The sequence below is a fragment of the Canis lupus genome, chromosome 15 (assembly GCF_011100685.1).
Source record: "Canis lupus familiaris isolate Mischka breed German Shepherd chromosome 15, alternate assembly UU_Cfam_GSD_1.0, whole genome shotgun sequence".
NCBI classification, from domain to species: domain Eukaryota; kingdom Metazoa; phylum Chordata; class Mammalia; order Carnivora; family Canidae; genus Canis; species Canis lupus.
Genome location: NC_049236.1, coordinates 15339391 through 15359247, shown reverse-complemented (window position 1 = coordinate 15359247; position 19857 = coordinate 15339391). Strand labels below are relative to the sequence as shown.

Here is a 19857-nt window from a genome sequence, read left to right as displayed (position 1 = left end):
AGAGACTACAGGATTCATCTTGAAACAAATCAACCCAAGGGGGAAAAACATGGCAGATACTGGAGTTGGGGCTCTCCACTGAAAAAGCCAAGCCGGATCATCTTTGATTAAACTAATTAAGAGACCACCCCACCCGCCCTGAGCTTCCTTTTAGCTCTTAAGTGTTACTCTTCAATAGGAATGGACATCTAAGAAACTTTAGATATCTGAGGAAAGCATCTTACATAAAGGACAGAAAACAAAGCAAACAGAAAGAAGGAAAACTTAGAGGAAATACAAAAAAGGCAGAGAGGAGAGAAAACTTAAAGAAAAAAACCTTTGTAAGAGATCCTCAAAGAAGATAGCGCATCTATGAAAAAAGTACAGGATGCAACAACAAAAAATGGGCTCTTGGAAATTAAAAATATGATGGAAAAAATTGATTACAAATTAATAAGATGGTTGATGGGGTGCTGGGTGGCTCAGTTGGTAAAGCATCTGCCTTCCGCTCAAGTTGTAATCCAGGGGTCCTGAGATCTAGCTCCATGTCAGGCTTCCTACCCAGGGGGAAGTCTGCTTCTCCTTTTCCCTCTGCCCTCCCCCCACAACTCATGCTCTATCCCTCTCACACTCTCAAATAAACAAAGTCTTTAAGATGGCTGAAAGATAAAACTGAGGACACTTCCAGAAGATAAAAGACAAAAACAAAAATGCAACAAAACAATGAAAGAAAAAAAATAAAATTCGAGAATCAATCTCTATTTATTATGTTCAGTCACATGAAATAATCTAGCAATTTCACTACCTTCATTAGAGAAATCCCTCTGGAACCCTCTATTTTCTTATTCTTGATCTAGACTGTTTGTACTCTAAGCCTGTTGCATAGTAATCTAAAGCTAATATTCAAATAACAGATATAGTTCCAGACAAAGAGAGAAAATAAGGGTGAGGAAATGAAAAAATTTTTCAAGAAAACATTTCAAATTAAAAGGTGTAAGCTTCCCATTTGAGAAGACCTACTGAGTATTAAGCAAATTAGATTTTTTAAAGCTTGTTTGTTTATTTATTTATTTTTAGTTATCTATATACCTAATGTGAGGTTCAAACACACAATCCTGGGACCAAGAGTCACATGCTCTACTGACTGAGCCAGCCAGGTGCTTAAGCAGATTAGCTGAGTAATATTCCATCATATATGTATATACCACATCTTCTTGATCTATTTGTCAGTGGATGGATATCTGAGTTTTTTCCATTATTTGGCTATTGCTGACAGTGCTGCTATAAATACTGGGGTGCATGTGCCCCTTCAAATAACTATTTTTGTATTCTTTGGATAAATACTTAGTAGTGCCAATTGCTAGGTCGTAGGGTACTATTTTTAACTTTTGGAGGAACCTCCATACTGTTTTCCAGAGTGGCTGCACCAGTTTGCATTCCCACCAACAGTGTAAAAAGTTCCCCTTTCTCTGCATCCTCCCCAACACCTGTTGTTTCCTGTGTTAATTTTAGCCATTCTGACTGCTGTGAGGTGGTATCTCATTGTGCTTTTGATTTATATTTCCATGATGAGTGATGTTGAGCATTTCTTCATGTGGCCAAATGTATGTCTTCTTTGGAGAAATCTCTGTTCATGTCTTCTGCCCATTTCTTAACTGGATTATTTGTTTTTTGTTTTGTTTTGTTTTTAAAAGATTTTATTTATTTATTCATGAGAGACACAGGCAGAGGAAAAAGCAGGCTCCTCACAGGAAGCCTGATGTAGGACTTGATCCCCAGACCCCGGGATCACGATCCCAAGCCAAAGGCAGATACTCAACCACTGAGCCACCCAGGTGTCCTGGATTATTTGTTCTTTGGATGTTGAGTTTGATAAGTTTTTAAAAATAAGTTCTTTATAGATTTTGGATACTAGCCCTTTATCTGTCATTTGCAACTATCTTCTCCCATTCTGTCAGTTGTTGCCTTTTAGTTATGCTGATTGTTTCTTTTGCAAAAGCTTTTTATCTTGATGAAGCCCCATTATTCATTTTTGCTTTTGTTTCTGGAGACATGTCTAGTAAGAAGTTGCTGTGGCCAGGATCAAAGAGGCTGCTGCCTGTGTTCTCCTCTAGGATTTTGATGGATTCCTGTCTCACATTTAGGTCTTTCAACCATTTTGAGACTATTTTTCTGTATGGTGTGAGGAAACAGACCAGTTTCATTCTTCTACATGTAGCTGTCCAGTGTTCCCAACACCATTTGTTGAAGAGACCGTCTTTTTTCCATTGGATATTCTTTCCTGCTTTGTCGAAGATTAGTTGACCATAGAATTGAGGGTCCATTTCTGGGTTCTGTTCTACTGATCCATGTGTCTGTTTTTGTGCCAGTACCATACTGTCTTAATGATTACAGCTTTGTAATACAGCTTGAAGTCGAATTGTGATGCCTCCAGCTTTGGCTTTTTCAACCCTACTTTGGTTATTTGGGATCTTTTGTGGTTCCATAAAAATTTTAGGATTGTTTGTTCTAGCTCCATGAAAAATGCCTGGCAGTATTTTTTTTTTTTATAGGGATTGCACTGAATGTGTAGATTGTTTTGGGTAGTATAGACATTTTAACAATATTTGTTCTTTCAAACCATGAGCACGGAATGTTTTTCCATTCCTTTGTGTCTTCTTCAACTGCCTTCCTAAGTGTTCCATATTTTTCAAAATACAGATCTTTTACAACTCTTTGGTTAGGTTTATTCCTAGGTATCTTATGGGTTTTCGTGCAATTGTAAATGGGATCGATTCCTTGATTTCTCCTGCTGCTGCTTTGTTATGTGTATACAGGAATGCAACAGATTTCTGTATGTTGATTTTTATATCCTGCGACTTTGCTGAATTCATGTATTATTTCTAGCAATTTTTTTGTGGAGTCTTTCAGGTTTCCTACATGGAGTATCATGTCATTTGCAAATAGTGAAAGTTTAACTTCATCCTTGCTGATTTGGGTGCCTTTATTTCCTGTTGTTGTCTGACTGCTGAGGCTAGGATTTTCAGTACTATGTTGAACAACATTGGTGAAAGTGAACATCCTTATCTTGTTCCCGATCTTAAGGGAAAAGCTCTCAGTTTTTCCCCATTGAGGATGATATTAGCTGTGGGTCTTTTGTATATAGCCTTTATGATGTTGAGGGTATGTTTCCTCTATCCCTAGTTTCTTGAGGGTTTGCATCAAGAAAGATGCTGGGCAGCCCGGGTCTCAGCGGTTTAGCGCCACCTTCAGCCTGCGGCGGGATCCTGGAGACCCAGGCTTCCTGAATGGAGCCTGCTTCTCCCTCTACCTGTGTCTGTGCCTCTCTCTCTCTCTCTCTGTGTGTGTCTCTCACAAATAAATAAAATCTTAAAAAAAAAGATGCTGTATTTTGTCAAATGCTTTTTCTGCATTAAGAGGACCATATGGTTCTTACCCTTTCTTTTATTAATGTGGTGATCACACTCATTGATGTGTGTGTTTGTTGAGCCACCCACAGCCCAGGAATAAATCCCAGTTGATCATGGTGAATAATCCTTTTAATGTACTGTTGGATTTGATTAGCTAGTATCTTGTTGATAATTTTTGCATCCATGTTCATCAAGGATATTGGTCTGTAATTCTCCCTTTTAGTGTGGTCTTTGTCTGCTTTTGGAATCAAGGTAATGCTGGCCTCATAGAATGAGTTTGGAAGTTTTCCTCCCATTTCTTTTTTCTTTTTTTTTTTTTTAAGATTTTTATTTATTTATTCATGAGAGACACAGAGAGGAAGAGACATAGGCAAAGGGAGAAGCAGGCTCCCTGTGGGGAGTCTGATTCGGTACTTGATCCCAGGACTTGATCACAACCTGAACCAAAGGCAGACACTCAACCACTGACCCACCCAGGTGCCCCCCTTTGATTTCTATTTTTGGGAACAGTTTCAGAAGAATAGGTATTCTTTAAATGTTTGGTAGAATTCCCCTGGGAAGCCATTCAGCCTTGGACCCTTTGTTGGGAGATTTTTGATTACTGATTCAATTTCTTTGCTGCTTAGGAGTCTGTTCAGATTTTCTATTTCTTCCTGTTTCAGTTTTGGTAGTTTATACGTTTCTAGGAATTTATCCATTTCTTCCAGATTGCCTAATTTGTTGGCATATAATTGTTCATAATATTCTATAATTGTTTGTATTTCTGCAGTGTTGATTGTGATCTCTGCTCTTTCATTCATGATTTTATTTGGGTGCTTTTCTTTTTGAAAAGTCTGGCTAGAGGTTTATCAATCTTGTTAATTCTTTCAAAGAACTAGCTCCTAGTTTTGTTGATCTGTTCTGTTTTTAAAAATATTCTGTATCATTTAATTCTGCTCTAATCTTTTAAAAAAGATTTTATGTATTTGAGAGAGAGAGAGAGAGAGAGAGGGAGAGAGAGTGTGCACAAGCAGGGGAAGTATAGGCTCCCTGTCTGGTAGGGAGCCTAATGCAGGGGTCTATCCCAGGACCCTGGGATCATGACCTCAGCTGAAGACAGATGCTTAACTGACTGAACCACCCAGGCTCCCTGAATTCTGCTCTAATCTTAATTATTTCCCTTCTTCTGCTGGTTTTGGGCTTTATTTGGTTTTCTTTCTCCAGCTCCTTTAGGTGTAAGATTAGGTTGTATATTTGAGACTTTTCTTGCTTCTTGAGGAAGACTTGTACTGCTATATACTCCCCCCCGCCCCTTAGGATAGCTTTTGCTTCATCCCAAAGGCTTTGGACTGTTGTGTTTTCATTTTCAATTGTTTTCATGTATTTTTTTTTAATGTCTTCTTCAATTTCCTGGTTAACCCAATCATTCCTAAGTAGGATGTTTTTTAGCCTCCACATATTTTGTGGTCTTTCCGATTTTTTTCTTTTTTCTTTTTTAGGATTTCATTTGTTTATTCATGAGACACACACACACACACACACACACAGAGGCAGAGACACAGGCAGAGGGAGAAGCAGGCTCCATGCAGGGAGCCTGATGTGGGACTTGATTCTGGGATTCCAGGATTGTGCCCTGGGCCAAAGGCAGGTGCTAAACCACTGAGCCACCCAGGGATCCCCCAATTTTTTTCTTATGGTTGATTTCAAGTTTCACAGCATTGTGGTCCGAAAATATGCATAGTACTATCTCAATCTTTTAGTACCAGTTGAGGCCTGACTTGTGACCCAGTATGTGATCTATTCTGGAGAATGTTCTGTTGTGCACTTCAAAAGAATGTGCATTCTGCTGTGAGTGGGGTATCAAAGTCCCTACTAATTGAAAGTTCCTACTAATACATGATTGATAATTATGTATTATTATCAATGAGTTTCTTTAAGTTTGTTATTAACTGATACATAATTTATCTGCTCCCAAGTTGGGGGTGTAAATATTTAATTATTAGATCTTCTTATTGTATAGATCCCTTTATTATGATATGGTGCCCTTTTCCATCTCTTATTACAGTCTTTGGTTTAAAATCTAATTTTTAATAAAAATAAAATCTAATTTGTCTGATATAAGGATGGCTACTCCAGATTTCTTTTGATGTCCAACAGCATGATAGATGGTTCTCCACCAGCTCACTTTCAATTTAGAGGTGTCTTTGGGTCTGAAATGAGACTCTTGTAAGCACCATATCAATGGGTGTTTTATTTTTTATCCATTCTGATACTGTATAATTGATTGAAGCATTTAGTCCATTTACATTCATAGTAATTACTGATAGATATGATTTAATGCCACTGTATTATCTGTAAAGTCACTGTTCCTGTAGGTTGTCCCTTTTTAGTCTTTGCTTTTAGTCTCTCTTTAGGATCCCCTTTAATATTTCTCGCAGAGCTGATTTAGTGTTCATGAACTCCTTTAGTTTTTGTTTGTCTTGGAAACTCTTTATCTCTCCTATTCTGAATGACAGCCTTGCTGGATAAAGTATTCTTGGCTGCATATTTTCCCCATTTAGCATGTTCAATATATCATGACACTCTCTTCTGACCTGCCACATTTCTGTGGCGAGGTCTGCTGCCAACGTTATGCATTTACCCTTATAGGCTAAGGACCTTTTGTCCCTAGCTGCTTTCAGAATTCTCTTTATCTTTATAGTTTGTAAGTTTCCCTCTGATATGTCTTGGTGTTACCCTATTTTGTTGATCTTGAGGGGAGTTCTCTGTGCCTCTTGGTCTTGAATGCCTGTTTCTTTTCCATATTGGGGAAATTCTCAGCTATAATTTGTTCAAATAAACTTTCTGACCCCTTTCCTGTTCTTCATCTTCTGGAATTTTTATGATATGGATGTTTTTGTGCTTGATGAACTGCTGAATTCCCTAAGTCTATATTTGTGATCTAATAGCTTTCTTTCCCTCTTCTTTTCAGCTTCATTATTTTCTATAATTTTGTCTTTTATCCAGGTTTTGCATCTTGATTATAACATTTTTTTATTTTGGCCTGACTAGTTTTTAAGTCTTTTATCTCTGCAGCAAAGGTTTCTCTGGTGTCTTCTATGCTTCTTTCAATCCCAGCCAGTGTTCTCATGACTGTTGTTTTAAGTTCTTTTTCAGATTTACTGCATATATTTGTTTTGAGCAAGTCTCTGGCTGTGATTTCTTGATCTTTCTTTTGGGGAGAATTCCTCTGTCTTGTCATTATGTCTAGGTGTCTGTCTTTTGTATGTTATGAAAGCTTGTTATGTTTCCTGCTCCTGAGAGAAATACTATATAAAGAGTAAGAGTATTAAGGAGTCATACACTGCCCAGGGCCTGGCAGTTCACGAAGTATTTCTCGTGTATGCTATGTGCACTCTGCTATTGTGTTTTTGCTTGCGCTTTCCCGCAGGCCAGTCAGTCCTCTGCAGAGTTTCCTCCTTGCTTGCAGTGGGGAGTGTCTGGACCTTTAACTAGGTATACTTGGATTTGTTTCCTTTTTTTTTTTTAATTGGAGTTCAATTTGCCAACATATAGCATATCATTCAGTGCTCATCCCATCAAGTGCCCCCCTCAGTGCCTGTCACCCAGTCACCCCAACTCCCCGTCCACCTCCCTTTCCACTACCCCTTGTTCGTTTCCCAGAATTAGTCTCTCATGTTCTGTCATTGGGTTCATTTCTTAAGATGAGCCTGAAAAAGAAATAGACTGACCCAAGAAAAAAGGGAAAAAAAATGAGAGAGACAAACTAAAAATTACAAACCTGATTAAAAAAAGAAAGAAAGAAAGAAAGAAAGAAAGAAAGAAAGAAAGAAAGAAAGAAAGAAAGGAAGGACGGACGGACGGGCGCCTAGGTGGCTCAGTTGGTTAAATGTTGGATTCTTGATTTCAGCTCAAGTCATGATCCCAGGATCATAAGATTAAGTCCAGCGTTGGGCTCTGTACTGTGCATGGAGCCTGCTTAGGATTACTCTCTCCTTCTCTCTCTGTCCTTCCTCCTCTGCATTTCTTAAAAAAAAGGGGGGGGGGGGGAGAAAAAAAAAAGAAGCCTGATCCAAAAAATGAGAAAAAGAAAACCAGCCAACTAACCAACAAATAGAAAACCATAAGCCTGATTCAAAAGGGGAAAAATAAATAAATAGCCTAGTCCTATTTCTACCAGAACTGAAGCTGATGCTTTGGGACACTCTATAATTAGTGGACTTGGTACATGCAGAGGGCTTGTGTTGGTCCCCACTACACTGGCTCACAGTCAGACCTGCCCTAGTAAAGATGCCCCTGGAGAGTGGTGGGGTTTGGTGTAAGTAATTCCAGCCCCCCCTGGGGTTTCTGTGTTTCTCTCTGACATCTGACTGTGCTGGTGGGGGTGGGACCTGGAAGTGCAGGTGGAAGATAATGTCATCCCACCCTCTTGTCCTGAAGGGAGTGGAACGTGCGGCCACCACAGTTCAGAAGGCCCTCACAGAAAAGTGAACAATCTCCCCTTCTGTGTTCCAGGCTTTGGCAGATCCCTGCCCTAAACCTGTCAGTGCCTTGGGCCGCTGGCAGATCCAACACCACAGTTCTCCTGTGTTTTATCTCTGGCTGGAGGCTGGGATTCAAAACTCCAAATCTTAAAGGATCTGGCAAGGTGTGGACCACTCGCTTCCTCTGGAGGAGATACAGCGCTGTGGCCACACTGTTCTGTTCCAGAAAAGCAGTCCCATGGCCATGTAGGTGCCTGGAATCTATGGTGAAGCACTGCCAAAAACTGCAACCAGGTTATCTGCCCTTTGCACCTGCCTCTGTACCCTGCTATTAAATGGCTGCTCAGTGGTGCCCAGTGGGTCTTTTGTCCTTCGAGAGGCAATATACCCTCTTCCAAATGTATTCCTGGAAGGGGATCATTCTCTCCTAGTGCAACCCAGGGGATCCCCACACCACAGATTTTGGCATCTTGTGCAAACTTGACACACTAGTCTCTCTCCAGCTCCCTCCCCACCACAGCACTGTGGCTTTTCTCTCCTCCAATTCATATCTCCAAACCTTGCATCTGCCACATTCTCTCCCTCAAATTGTGCATATTATTTTCTTAATCTTCAGATCAATTTCCCATTGTTCAAAATGATTTGATGTTGGTCTAGCTATGTCTGAAGGACAAGACAAGCCCAGGGTTTCCCTACCACTCCTCCGTCCTAACTCCTTCTCCAAGAAGGTTGATTTAAAAAAAGATTAGAAGACCAACAGTAAGTGATATCAGTGTGAAATTTCAGATTAATGATGACAAAGAGAAAACATATGGTTCCACAGAGAAAAGACACGATATTCTCCTGAACCAGAATGGCCTGGTACTTCACAACGGCAAGTGGAAGCTGGAGGGCAACGGAGAAATGTCTTCAAAGTTCTAAGAATGTTTGTAAGTCACCTAGTCTATGGTTCTTTTGTAGCACCCCAAACAGACTAAGACAAAAATTGTTACCAACAAGTGGAGTGCTATATAAGAAATACCTGAAAATCTGAAAGCAGTTTTGGAACTGGGTAAAGGGTAGAGGCTGGAAGAATTTTGAGTTGCCTGCTTGAAAAAGCCTTTGCTGTTGTGAAAAGACCTTTAAAGATGATTCTGGTGAGGTCCCAGAAGGAAAAGCAGAGGCTTGTAAAGTCTTAATTTCCTTAGTAATCCTGAATGGAGTGTTGGTAGCAATATGGATGGTAAAGGCCATCCTGATGAGGTCTTTGGATGGAAATGAGGAACATGTCAGTGGAAACTGACCATGCCCTGCTAAAAAGTCAAATAAGATAACAACAGAAAATTGACCACTGTGTCTAACAATACTGAAGTCACTGGTGATTTTGACAAGAGCAACTTGAATAAAGTGGCAGCAATGAAAACTCAATTATAGTGGGCTCAATATAGAATGTATGTGAGACAAAGTGGAAAGGGTGACTGCAGACAAGTTTTTCAAGAAATATGCTTTGTAGAGAATCCAGAAGTGGACCCTCAACTTTATGGTCAACTAATATTCAACAAAGTAGGAAAGACTATCCACTGGAAAAAAGACAGTCTATTCAATAAATGGTGCTGAGAATATTGGACATCCACATGCAGAAGAATGAAATTAGACCATTCTCTTACATCATACATAAAGATAAACTCAAAATGGATGAAAGATCTAAATGTGAGACAAGATTCCATCAAAATCCTAGAGGAGAACACAGGCAACATCTTTTTTGAACTTGGCCACAGCCACTTCTTGCAAGATACATCCATGAAGGCAAGAGAAACAAAAGCAAAAATGAATTATTGTGACTTCATCAAGATAAAAAGCTTCTGCACAGCAAAAGAAACAGTCCACAAAACTAAAAGACAACCTACAGAAGTGGGAGAAGATATTGGCAAATGACCTATCAGATAAAGGGCTAGTATCCAAGATCTATAAAGAACTTCTTAAACTCAACAGCAAAGAAGCAAACAATCCAATCATGAAATGGGCAAAAGACATGAACAGAAGTTTCACAGAGGAAGACACAGACATGGCCAATACGCACATGAGAAAATGCTCTGCATCATTTGCCATTAGGGAAATATAAATCAAAACCACAATGAGATACCACCTCACACCAGTGAGAATGGGGAAAATTAACAAGACAGGGAACAACAAATGTTGGAGAGGATGTGGAGAAAGGGGAACCCTCTTGCACTGTTGGTGGGAATGTGAACTGGTGCAGCCACTCTGGAAAACTGTGTGGAGGTTCCTCAAAGAGTTAAAAATAGATCTGCCCTACGACCCAGCAAGTGCACTGCTGGGGATTTACCCCAAAGATACAGATGCAGTGAAACGCCAGGACACCTGCACCCCGATGTTTATAGCAGCAATGTCCACAATAGTCAAACTGTGGAAGGAGCCTCAGTGTCCATCAAAAGATGAATGGAGGGATCCCTGGGTGGCGCAGTGGTTTGGCGCCTGCCTTTGGCCCAGGGCGCGATCCTGGAGACCCGGGATCGAATCCCACATCGGGCTCCTGGTGCATGGAGCCTGCTTCTCCCTCTGCCTCCTATGTCTCAGTCTCTCTCTCTCTCTCTGTATGACTATCACAAAAAAAAAAAAAAAAAAAAAAAAAAGATGAATGGATAAAGAAGGTGTGGTGTATGTATACAACGGAATATTACTCAGCCATTAGAAACGGCAAATACCCACCATTTGCTTCGACGTGGATGGACCTGGAAGGTATTATGCTAAGTGCAATAAGTCAATCGGAAAAGGACAAACATTATATGGTCTCATTCATTTGGGGAATATAAAAATTAGTGAAAGGGAATAAAGGGTAAGGAGAGAAAATAAGTGAAAATATCAGTGAGGGTGACAAAACATAAGCGACTCCTAACTCTGGGAAATGAACAAGGGGTAGTGGAAGGGGATGTGGGTGGGGGGTTGGGGTGATTGGGTGATGGGCACTGAAGGGGGCACTTGGCGGGATGAGCACTGGGTGTTATGCTATATGTTGGCAAATTGAACTCTAATAAAAAAAAAAGAACTATGCTTTGACTTCTGCACAGGGAAGGAAACAATCAACAAAACTCAAAGGCAACCTAAAGAATGGGAAAAGATATTTGCAAATGAGGTATCTGATAAAGGATTATATCCAAAATATATAAAAGAACCAAATAATCCAGTTAAAAAATGGGTAGAAGAAATGAATAGACATTTTCTAAAGCAGACATCCAGAAGGCCAACAGACACCTGAAAAGATGCTCCACATCACTCATCATTAGAGAAATGCAAATCAAAACTATAATGAGGTATCACTTCACATGTCAGAATGACTTAAATCAAAAACACAAGAAACAACAGATGTTGGTGAGGATGCAGAGAAAGGAGAACCCTCTTACAGTGTTGGTGGGAATGCAACCTGGAATAGCCACTGTGCAAAACAGTATGGAGGTTCCTCAAAAAGTTAAAAATAGAACTACCCTACAATCCAGCAATTGCACTACTAGATACTTAACCAAAGAATACAAGAATACTAATTCAAGGGATACATGCACCCCTATGTTTACAGCAGCATCAACAATAGCCAAACTATGGAGAGAGCCCAAATGTCCACTGACTGACAAATGGATAAAGAAGATGTGGCATAAAAAAAAAAAAGAAGAAGATGTGGCATATATACACAAATGGAATATTACTCAGCCACAAAAAAGAGTGAAATCTTGCCATTTGCAATGACATGGATGGAGCTAGAGAGTATAATCCTTAGTGAAATAACTCAAGAAAGACAAATGCCATATAATTTCACTCAGATATGGAATTTAAGAAACAAAGAAAGAAGCAAAGGAAGAAAAAGGCAAATCAAGAAACAGACTCATAACTATAGAGAACAAACTGATAGTTATCAGAATGGAGGTGGGTAGAAGGATGGGTTAAATAGGTAATGGGGATTAAGGAATGCACTTGTGATGAGCACTGGGTGCTATAGAGAAGTGCTGAATCATTATATTGTACATCTGAAACTAATATTACGCTGTATGTTAACCAAATGGAATTTAAATAAAATCCTAAAAAAATACTGCTTTGAGAGGAAGAAGGGAAATGGGGTAATAATTGGAGGGGGATGGGAACAACAAAGGCACTTTTTTTGAGATTGAAGATAGTAAAGTATTTTTGTATGCTGATTGGACAAAGGTCCAATAGAAAGGGAGAAACTAATAATGTCAGAGAAAGGAGATAATTGCAGAAACAAAATTCTTGAGAAAAGGAGATGGCATAGGACCCAAAGAAAATATGTAAGAATTTCCCTTTTACAGGACCAGAGATACTTCATAGATTTTAACAGAATACAAAGCAAAGCATATAGGTACTGATATGGGGAGATGAGAAAACTTCATGTCTGACTGCTTCTATCTTCTCTGGTTCAGGATCTGAAAATAGTGAGTCCATTCGTCTAAATTCCTACACACCCTGTCTAGGCCCTCCCAAGTGAGTAGACCCTGTGAACAATAAGGAAACCTCGGAGTAGTAAGGGGAAGCATGCATACAACATACTCTAGTGTATAACCCAATAAGGCTCTCTTAGTGTAGTGGTTCCCAAATTGTGGTCTCTGGAACAGGAGTAACAGCATTCTTTAGGAATTTGTTAGAAATGCAAATTATCAGTCCCTACTCCAACCTACTAAATTAGAAACTCTGGGGATAGGACCCAGAAACCTGTTTAAATAAGTACTCTTGGGGGGATCCCTGGGTGGCTCAGCAGTTTGGCGCCTGCCTTTGGCCCGGGGCGCGATCTTGGAGTCCCGGTATCGAGTCCCGAGTCGGGCTCCTGGCATGGACCCTGCTTCTCCCTCCTCCTTGTGTCTCTGCCTCTCTCTGTCTCTCTCTCTATGTCTATCATAAATAAATAAAAATAAATAAATCTTTAAAAAAATAAGTACTCTTGGTGATTTTGAGAAGTTTGAGAACCACTATCTTTGCAGAATGCTGAGGGTTTCTTGTAAGATCGATATAGCAATTTCTTAGTTACAAAAATGTCAGAAGGATGGGACGCCTGGGTGAGCAGTTGAGCGTCTGCCTTTGGCTCAGGGAGCGATCCTGGGGTCCTGGGATATGGTCCAGCATCCGGTTTCCCGCAGGGAGCTTGCTTTTCCTTCTGCTGCCTCTCTCTCTGCGTCTTGTGTCTCTCATGAATAAATAAATAATTCATGAGAGACACAAAGAGAGAGAGAGGCAGAGACACAGGCAGAGGGAGAAGCAGGCTCCATGCAGGAAGCCCAATGTGGGACTCAATCCCTGGTCTCCAGGATCAGGCCCTGGGCTGAAGGCGCTAAACTGCAGAGCCACCTGGGTTGCCCAATAAATAAAATCTTAAAAAAAAAAAAAATGTCAGAAGGAAGAGCTTTTCATGATAAACCTAAATATATGACAAATGCTTTAAAAGTACCAGCTATGTTAACTTCTTCTCACCTATCTTTGGCCCAAAGGCCAAGCCCAAGTCCACAACACAATCCCATGAATATGACAGAAACCACTCCATGAGATTCAGGCCTCAGATGAAACTGATTCACTGAAGAAGGCTGATTTTAAATTTATAAACATGCACTTTGGAGAAAAAAAAAAGTACATAACAAATAGAATTAAGGGAGATGTCGCAGAAGATGCTTGATTTGGATGGAGTCAAAAAGACTGCAGTTCCATCAGTAGAATCACCACTCACTAGTGTGTGATCTTGAATAAAATACTTAACTTTCCTAAGCTCAATTTTCTCATTTAAAAATATGAAGATGCCCAAATCTTACAATGGAAGGGAGTCCATGACTATACTCCATTATGATTAAAGAGTCTAGAAGTAGTGCCCAAGTTGCCATGTGCTGTATCATGCGACTCTGGTCACAACCGGTTGGACCAGTAGCTTTAGATTAATAGTGCAACATTCCTATACTTCAGAAAGTGTGACTATGTCATGGTAGAGACAGTTTTCTATTTTATTCTGTACCCAAAAGTAACCAGAGCCATCTCTGTTTCTTTGCAATAAATACATTATTACCTAATAGGGTGGTTATGAGAATTAAGTGAAAGAATGTGAGTGTAATCTTTAACACAAAGACTGGCACATAACACTCAGAAATATAGCTATTTGTTAGTATTGAGAGCTCCAGAGCCATTAGTGCCATAGGTGAAATAAAAAAGCCTCAGCATTCAAAACGAAACCACACACTTACCAGCCCCAAAGTAAATGAATATAGTTGCAGAGTCATGAAGCCTCACTCTGCAGGGCTTTTAGCTTTGAGGCTATGAAACATAGGTTCCAGAGGCTTCAGTCCAGAAGAACTCAATAAACTCCTAACCTGAGGTTTTCTCTTGTATTACTTTGTATGAGAAGAAAGTTTGTTGTTGCTTTCTGGCATGGAGATAGGAGGAGCTATATTAGAAATTTTAGAATATGTTGCACAGAAGTTTTCCAGCATAACGGAAAAGTGGGGCCATGATTGGATTTAGGGTATGGAAGATTCTGAAAACAGAGAGAGAGGGGTTGAATATTAGCAAAGCAAAACTGGCCTTGGAGCAGTAGAATGATACAGAGAAACAATGACCAAAGAAGATGGCCTTGATGAGGAGAATCTAGAACAGAGAGTCCACATCTAACTTAATCTAAAAGTTTCCAGGGCAGCGCGGGTGGCTCAGCGGTTTAGCGCCACCTTCAGCCCAGGGCCTGATCCTGGAGACCTGGGATGGAGTCCCATGTCAGGCTCCCTGCATGGAGCCTGCTTCTCCTTCTGCCTGTGTCTCTGCCTCTCTCTCTCTCTCTCTTTCTCTCTCTTTCTGCATGTCTCTCATGAATAAATAAATAAAATCTTAAAAAAAAAGTTCCCAAAAGTGTAAATGGACACTGAATTGCATTTTGAAGGTCAAGGCATCACATCAAATGAGACTGGTGACTGAATGTTGGGAATGAAAAAAAAAATGAAGGCTTGCCAGTAAGTTCGGTAGAGTGAGGAATGGTGATGCCACTGCGAGAGTTAGTGGAACCTTTTTTGGTAGAAGGCCTGAATTCATTTTTTGATTTCTCAAGCTTGAGGTGATCAGGGGATTTTTTCAGTGGAAATGGTTATAGGGCAGCATCAATATGGGACTGGAACTCAGGTAAATGGAAAGAAGATGAAGCTGAGATCAACAGAGAGGTAAGCTCTGAAGCCATGACATCTTAAAATACAAGTTCTCAAGGGGGTATAGAGGAAGAAGAATAGAAGTCCAAGGCCCAAGTCTTGGAAACTGCCCTACATCTAAGGGGTGTGTCTAGTAGTGATAAAAAGAGCAGACCCAGGGAAAGCAAGAAATGTAGTTGATAAGTATCTGGAGAGCCAGGCTAGTGCTAAGCAACAAATGCCAAGGGAAGACATTTTCCTTCAGCAATGGCTTCTACGTGGTAACATCTGGAACAGAAAGAATACTGATGTCAACAGCAAAGCACAATAATGTGGAAGCAACACAAATGAGTTCAGAATACTCTGGGTGGCCTTTGTATAGCCTTTATCTCCCACAGTTAGGCTAAAGTTCATTTGGCAAGACCCAGGTAATGACTGATGGCAAGTGTTCACTAACACTGATGCAGGGAGCAAACTAGTGGGACAGACGTAGCACTTCTCTGAGATCTGGGGACTTACCTAGCTCATCCCAGAGTTGCCTGCACTTATCTGTCATGCTTGTTCCTTGCTGCCTCCAGAGTGTGAGTCGTGGGTCAGCCATAAACTGCTCAGTTATCAGCGTCAGCATCCTGGCTCCATTGGAATCCCTCATCCGCAGCATCTCTCGAACCTGACACATAAGGAGGGGCCAGGGGTTGGTGACTGCACATCATAAAAAAGCAGGAGGAGAAGGAGGGGAGGAGAAGATGAAGTATCCAAGCATAACATACCCAAAGAGCCAAAAAGAAGGCTTCTTGTTCTATAAGCAAGTTCTCTGCATATATCAAGAAAGCCTGCTGTGCACAATGAGATGCTACTTCATATCCACTAGGATGGTTAGAATCAAAAAGTCAGATAACCACAAGTGTTGATAAAGATATAGAGAAATTGACCCTGAAACACTGTTGGTGGGACTGTAAAATGATGTAGCCACTTCAGAAATCAGTATAGTAGTGTCTCAAATGACTAAATGTAGAACTATATGACCTATCAATTCCAATTCTAGAGAGATATGAAAACACCATATAGAAACGTCCATATAGAAACTTGCATGAGAATGCTTAAAAAGGCATTACTTTTAATAGCCCAAAGGTGGAAATAATCCAAATATCCACTAACAGAGAATAGATATACAAAAGTGGTATACCCTACAGTGGAATATTATTCAACCACAAAAAGGAATTAAGTACAGGTAATGTTACAACATGGATGATCCTTGAAAATATTATGTTAAGTTAAAGAAGCCAGTCACAAAAGACTATATTCCATTCCCAGGAAAGCCCAGAATAGGGAAATCTATAGAGACAGAAAGGAGATTAGTGGTGGCTTAGGGCTGGGGGCAGGGGAGTGAGGGATAGAGAAGTGACAGGTAAGGGTGCAGGGTTTCTTTTTAAAGTGATAAAAATGTTCTAAAATTGGTTATGGTGACTGGTGCACATATCTTTGAATATATTAAAAAACACTGAACTGCACACTTGAAATGGGTGAATTATCTCACTAAAGGTGTTAAGAAAAAAAAAAAAGTAAGTCTGCGGTGAGAGCCCACAGTTCCAAAATATCACATCTCTTCAAGGCCTCATCCAGCAGCTTTGGGTTCAAAGTACAGAGTTGGTGGCTTCCTTACTAAAACCCCCAGCAATGCTAACTTATTTAGAGTGGAGCAGAAGGAAGAGGATTACCAGGGTGAGGTAGTAGGGGCTGGGGGGTCCCTGGATGCCACCTGCTCTGGATTAGGTCTGCTCTGATTAGCCCTCCCATTAGTTTTCAAGTATTCAGTACAGATAGATCAAGTGAGCTAACCACAATGCAAGAAGCCAGGAGTGTGGTGAGCCCAGTTTACTTAAAGGAAAAAAAGTACCTTTCATATCTTACCTTGGCAAACATTGAATTGAGCTGCTTTCCAGAGCCATAGTAACCACCCTGGGAGAGAAATAGCTTCACTTGTTCTTTCACCTGTTCTTCATCCAAATGCCAACAGTTCTCATCATCAATGCTGGCCCCAGCTGTGGGGTCAGGGGCACCTGCAAGGAATGGGAATGGTGAAATGAATCCCCTGAATTCATATGCTACACACTTGGCAGGAGGGGTATTCTGTGAATATATTAAAAAATGGATGGCTTATTCTGCCTTATTCTGGGCTTCGTCAACTGTGTGGTCCTAAATAAATATAAGAGGGCCAATGCTAGTTTCACATGCACTGATGTCTCCGTCATATCCCCTTCCAAGGTCTTCAAATACCATTCTAGGGGGAAAAAATCCCAGAACGAAATGCCCAAACATGAAAATAGTGATGTATTTTTTTTCCTAGGAGGGTGACATTTATTTTTTTTTCCTTTTGCCCTTCTATGAAGTTCAAATAAACCTGAAAATACAGGTTAAAAAATTCTGTTTTTAGGGATCCCTGGGTGGCGCAGCGGTTTAGCGCCTGCCTTTGGCCCAGGGCGCGATCCTGGAGACCCGGGATCGAATCCCACAGTCGGGCTCCCGGTGCATGGAGCCTGCTTCTCCCTCTGTCTGTGTCTCTGCCTCTCTCTCTCTCTCTCTCTCTCTCTGACTATCATAAATAAATAAAAATTATTAAAAAAAAAAGAAAACCCGCCTCAAGACCCTTAATTTAAAAAAAAAAAATTCTGTTTTTAAAGTTCATTACAAAATTGTAGCTTCTTGGCAGTCAACACTTCTAAATTTCTAGAAACTTGATACAAAGTGACAAAATTTTATAAATTTATACTCAAAAATATCTTTCATTTCTGGACTCACTGCAACACCTGAAAACAGTTTTAGTTATTTACCCATCCCTCTCCCTTAGTGCCCTGTTAACTGCTTGCTCACAGTTGAATCACCAATAGCACAGGGATGGTAATGAGACAGGCACCTAGGAAATATTTATGGAATGAAAACTCTATCTTCTCTCACTTTTTCTTTTTTAAAGATTTTATTTATTTATTTATTCGAGAGAGAGAGAGAGAGAGAGAGAGAGAGAGAGAGGTAGAGACACAGGCAGAGGGAGAAGCAGGCTCCATGCAGGAAGCCTGACACAGGACTCGATCCCAGGTCTCCAGGATCATACCCTGGGCCGAAGGCGGCGCTAAACTGCCGAGCCACCCAGGGATCCCCTTCTCTCACTTTTTCAAAGCCAGAATCCTGTGTTAAGTTTTTAGAAATCTGCCTTCAAGTGATACAAGGGTATAAATCAAACACTCTACAGGTGTGGTCACATGCAATAGATTATAAATTCATGTCATGTTTCATCAGTCTACTTTTTCTTTTGTCTTCCTGTATCAAAGTCCTGTTTAAATGAAATTCAAGTCTACATAGAAAATCTGCTCTTTTGCTGAGCTTTTTTAGTGCATCTGATTCTCCACGAAATCAGGTGGGTTCACAGTTCAGTTATTTTACAAGTACTAATTAATACATTTGACTGTCCAATTTATGGTTATCTACTTATATGCTACTTTTCTTCAAATGTATTTTTCTAGACACAGTTCTGATTATGTCACTTTCCCACTCAGAAATCTTCAATGAGATGCACCATTTTTATCATATTAAGTCCAAAAGCCTTAAGCTTGGCATTCAAGGCTCTCCATGCTCTGGCCTTATCTTTCAATTCTAGCTTTGTGTACCCTATATTTATGCTGTTTCATCTAGAAACTTAGTGCTCCCAGAAGTCAATCACATTTCCTTATGACTTTACTTAGTCAATCACATTTCCTTAGGACTTTACTTCTGCTTTTTCCTTTATTTCTTTCCCCCTCCTACAACCTGTTCTTTGGCCAAACAAATAATACTTCTTACTGTCAGTATTGCCTCAGCTCTAGTCAGGGCTGCAATGAGCAATGGAAACCATAAAATAAGTATACAGAAAGGCCAACATGCTTTATGTGCTACTTAGTTCATTTAGCAGGAGAGGTTCTTTTTATCCTCTCATTGAATTAGCCATAAAACCCGTTTCCACCTGTCAAAAGTATGTCTATTTTATGCTCAAATACATATAAAAGGAGTAATACTCTTAGCATTTTATTATTACTTTTCCTAAAGACCTGTTGCATTTTGTTCTATATCAGAATTGTGCATTTCTCATATATTCCCCAAACTGAAGTTTTTAAAGGGTGTTTAGTTTTGTACCTCACAGTGCCTGGCTGATTACAGCACTAAGTTAATATTCATAGAATGAACAAAAAGATGTCTCACTGGCCATCCAGATTTAAACTCCAGGTGGGCAAATAATATATCCTATACTTCTTTTGTATCCCTAAACTGTCAAAGAAGAGCCATTTCTTTAGTGCTTCCTACATGCCAGAGTCTAAGCACTCTTTATACATATCCTCACTAGAACATACTGTCCTTGAGGGCATATATGATCTTGTTTGCTGGTATATTTGCAATGTGTAGAACAGTACCTGGCACACAGTAGGTGCTCAGTGATTATTTGGTAAGTAAATTCCAATGAACTCATAACTCTATAAGGTAGTATTATTATCCTAACTTTAAAATGGTAAAACTAAAGCTTATACAAGTAAGTAATATAACAAATGGAAAGTACATGAGCCAATATCTATATGTTGGTCTCTCTTCAAAGTCTGTTTTTCACTACAACACTACACTTGAACCTCTAGTCTCATAGGCCTGAGCATGAAGAGCCACCAGCTAGTTTCAGGGCCCTGAACTTAGTAAAGCTGGATGGTGTGTTTGAATAGTCAAATCCTTTTTTGGCCTATTCCACTACATAGAATATAAGATTAGTCAAAATAAGGCATTTTCTCCTTAGTGGGGATAATAGAGTTCTCACCAGTACAGTGATTCTTAAATGTTAATATA

The 19857-nt window shown here is 40.0% G+C and overlaps 1 protein-coding gene across 1 annotated transcript in view; it reads right to left on the bottom strand.

Annotated features, from left to right (window-relative positions):
- The window catches only part of ZSWIM5 (zinc finger SWIM-type containing 5), a 202866-nt gene that overhangs the window by 46046 nt on the left and 136963 nt on the right, over nucleotides 1-19857 (bottom strand). The window contains exons 3-4 of the mRNA XM_038558248.1: nucleotides 16912-17060; nucleotides 15520-15670 (exon numbers count right to left, since the gene is read on the bottom strand). Coding sequence (XP_038414176.1) covers nucleotides 15520-15670; nucleotides 16912-17060 — 300 coding nt within the window. The remainder of the gene's footprint in view (nucleotides 1-15519; nucleotides 15671-16911; nucleotides 17061-19857) is intronic.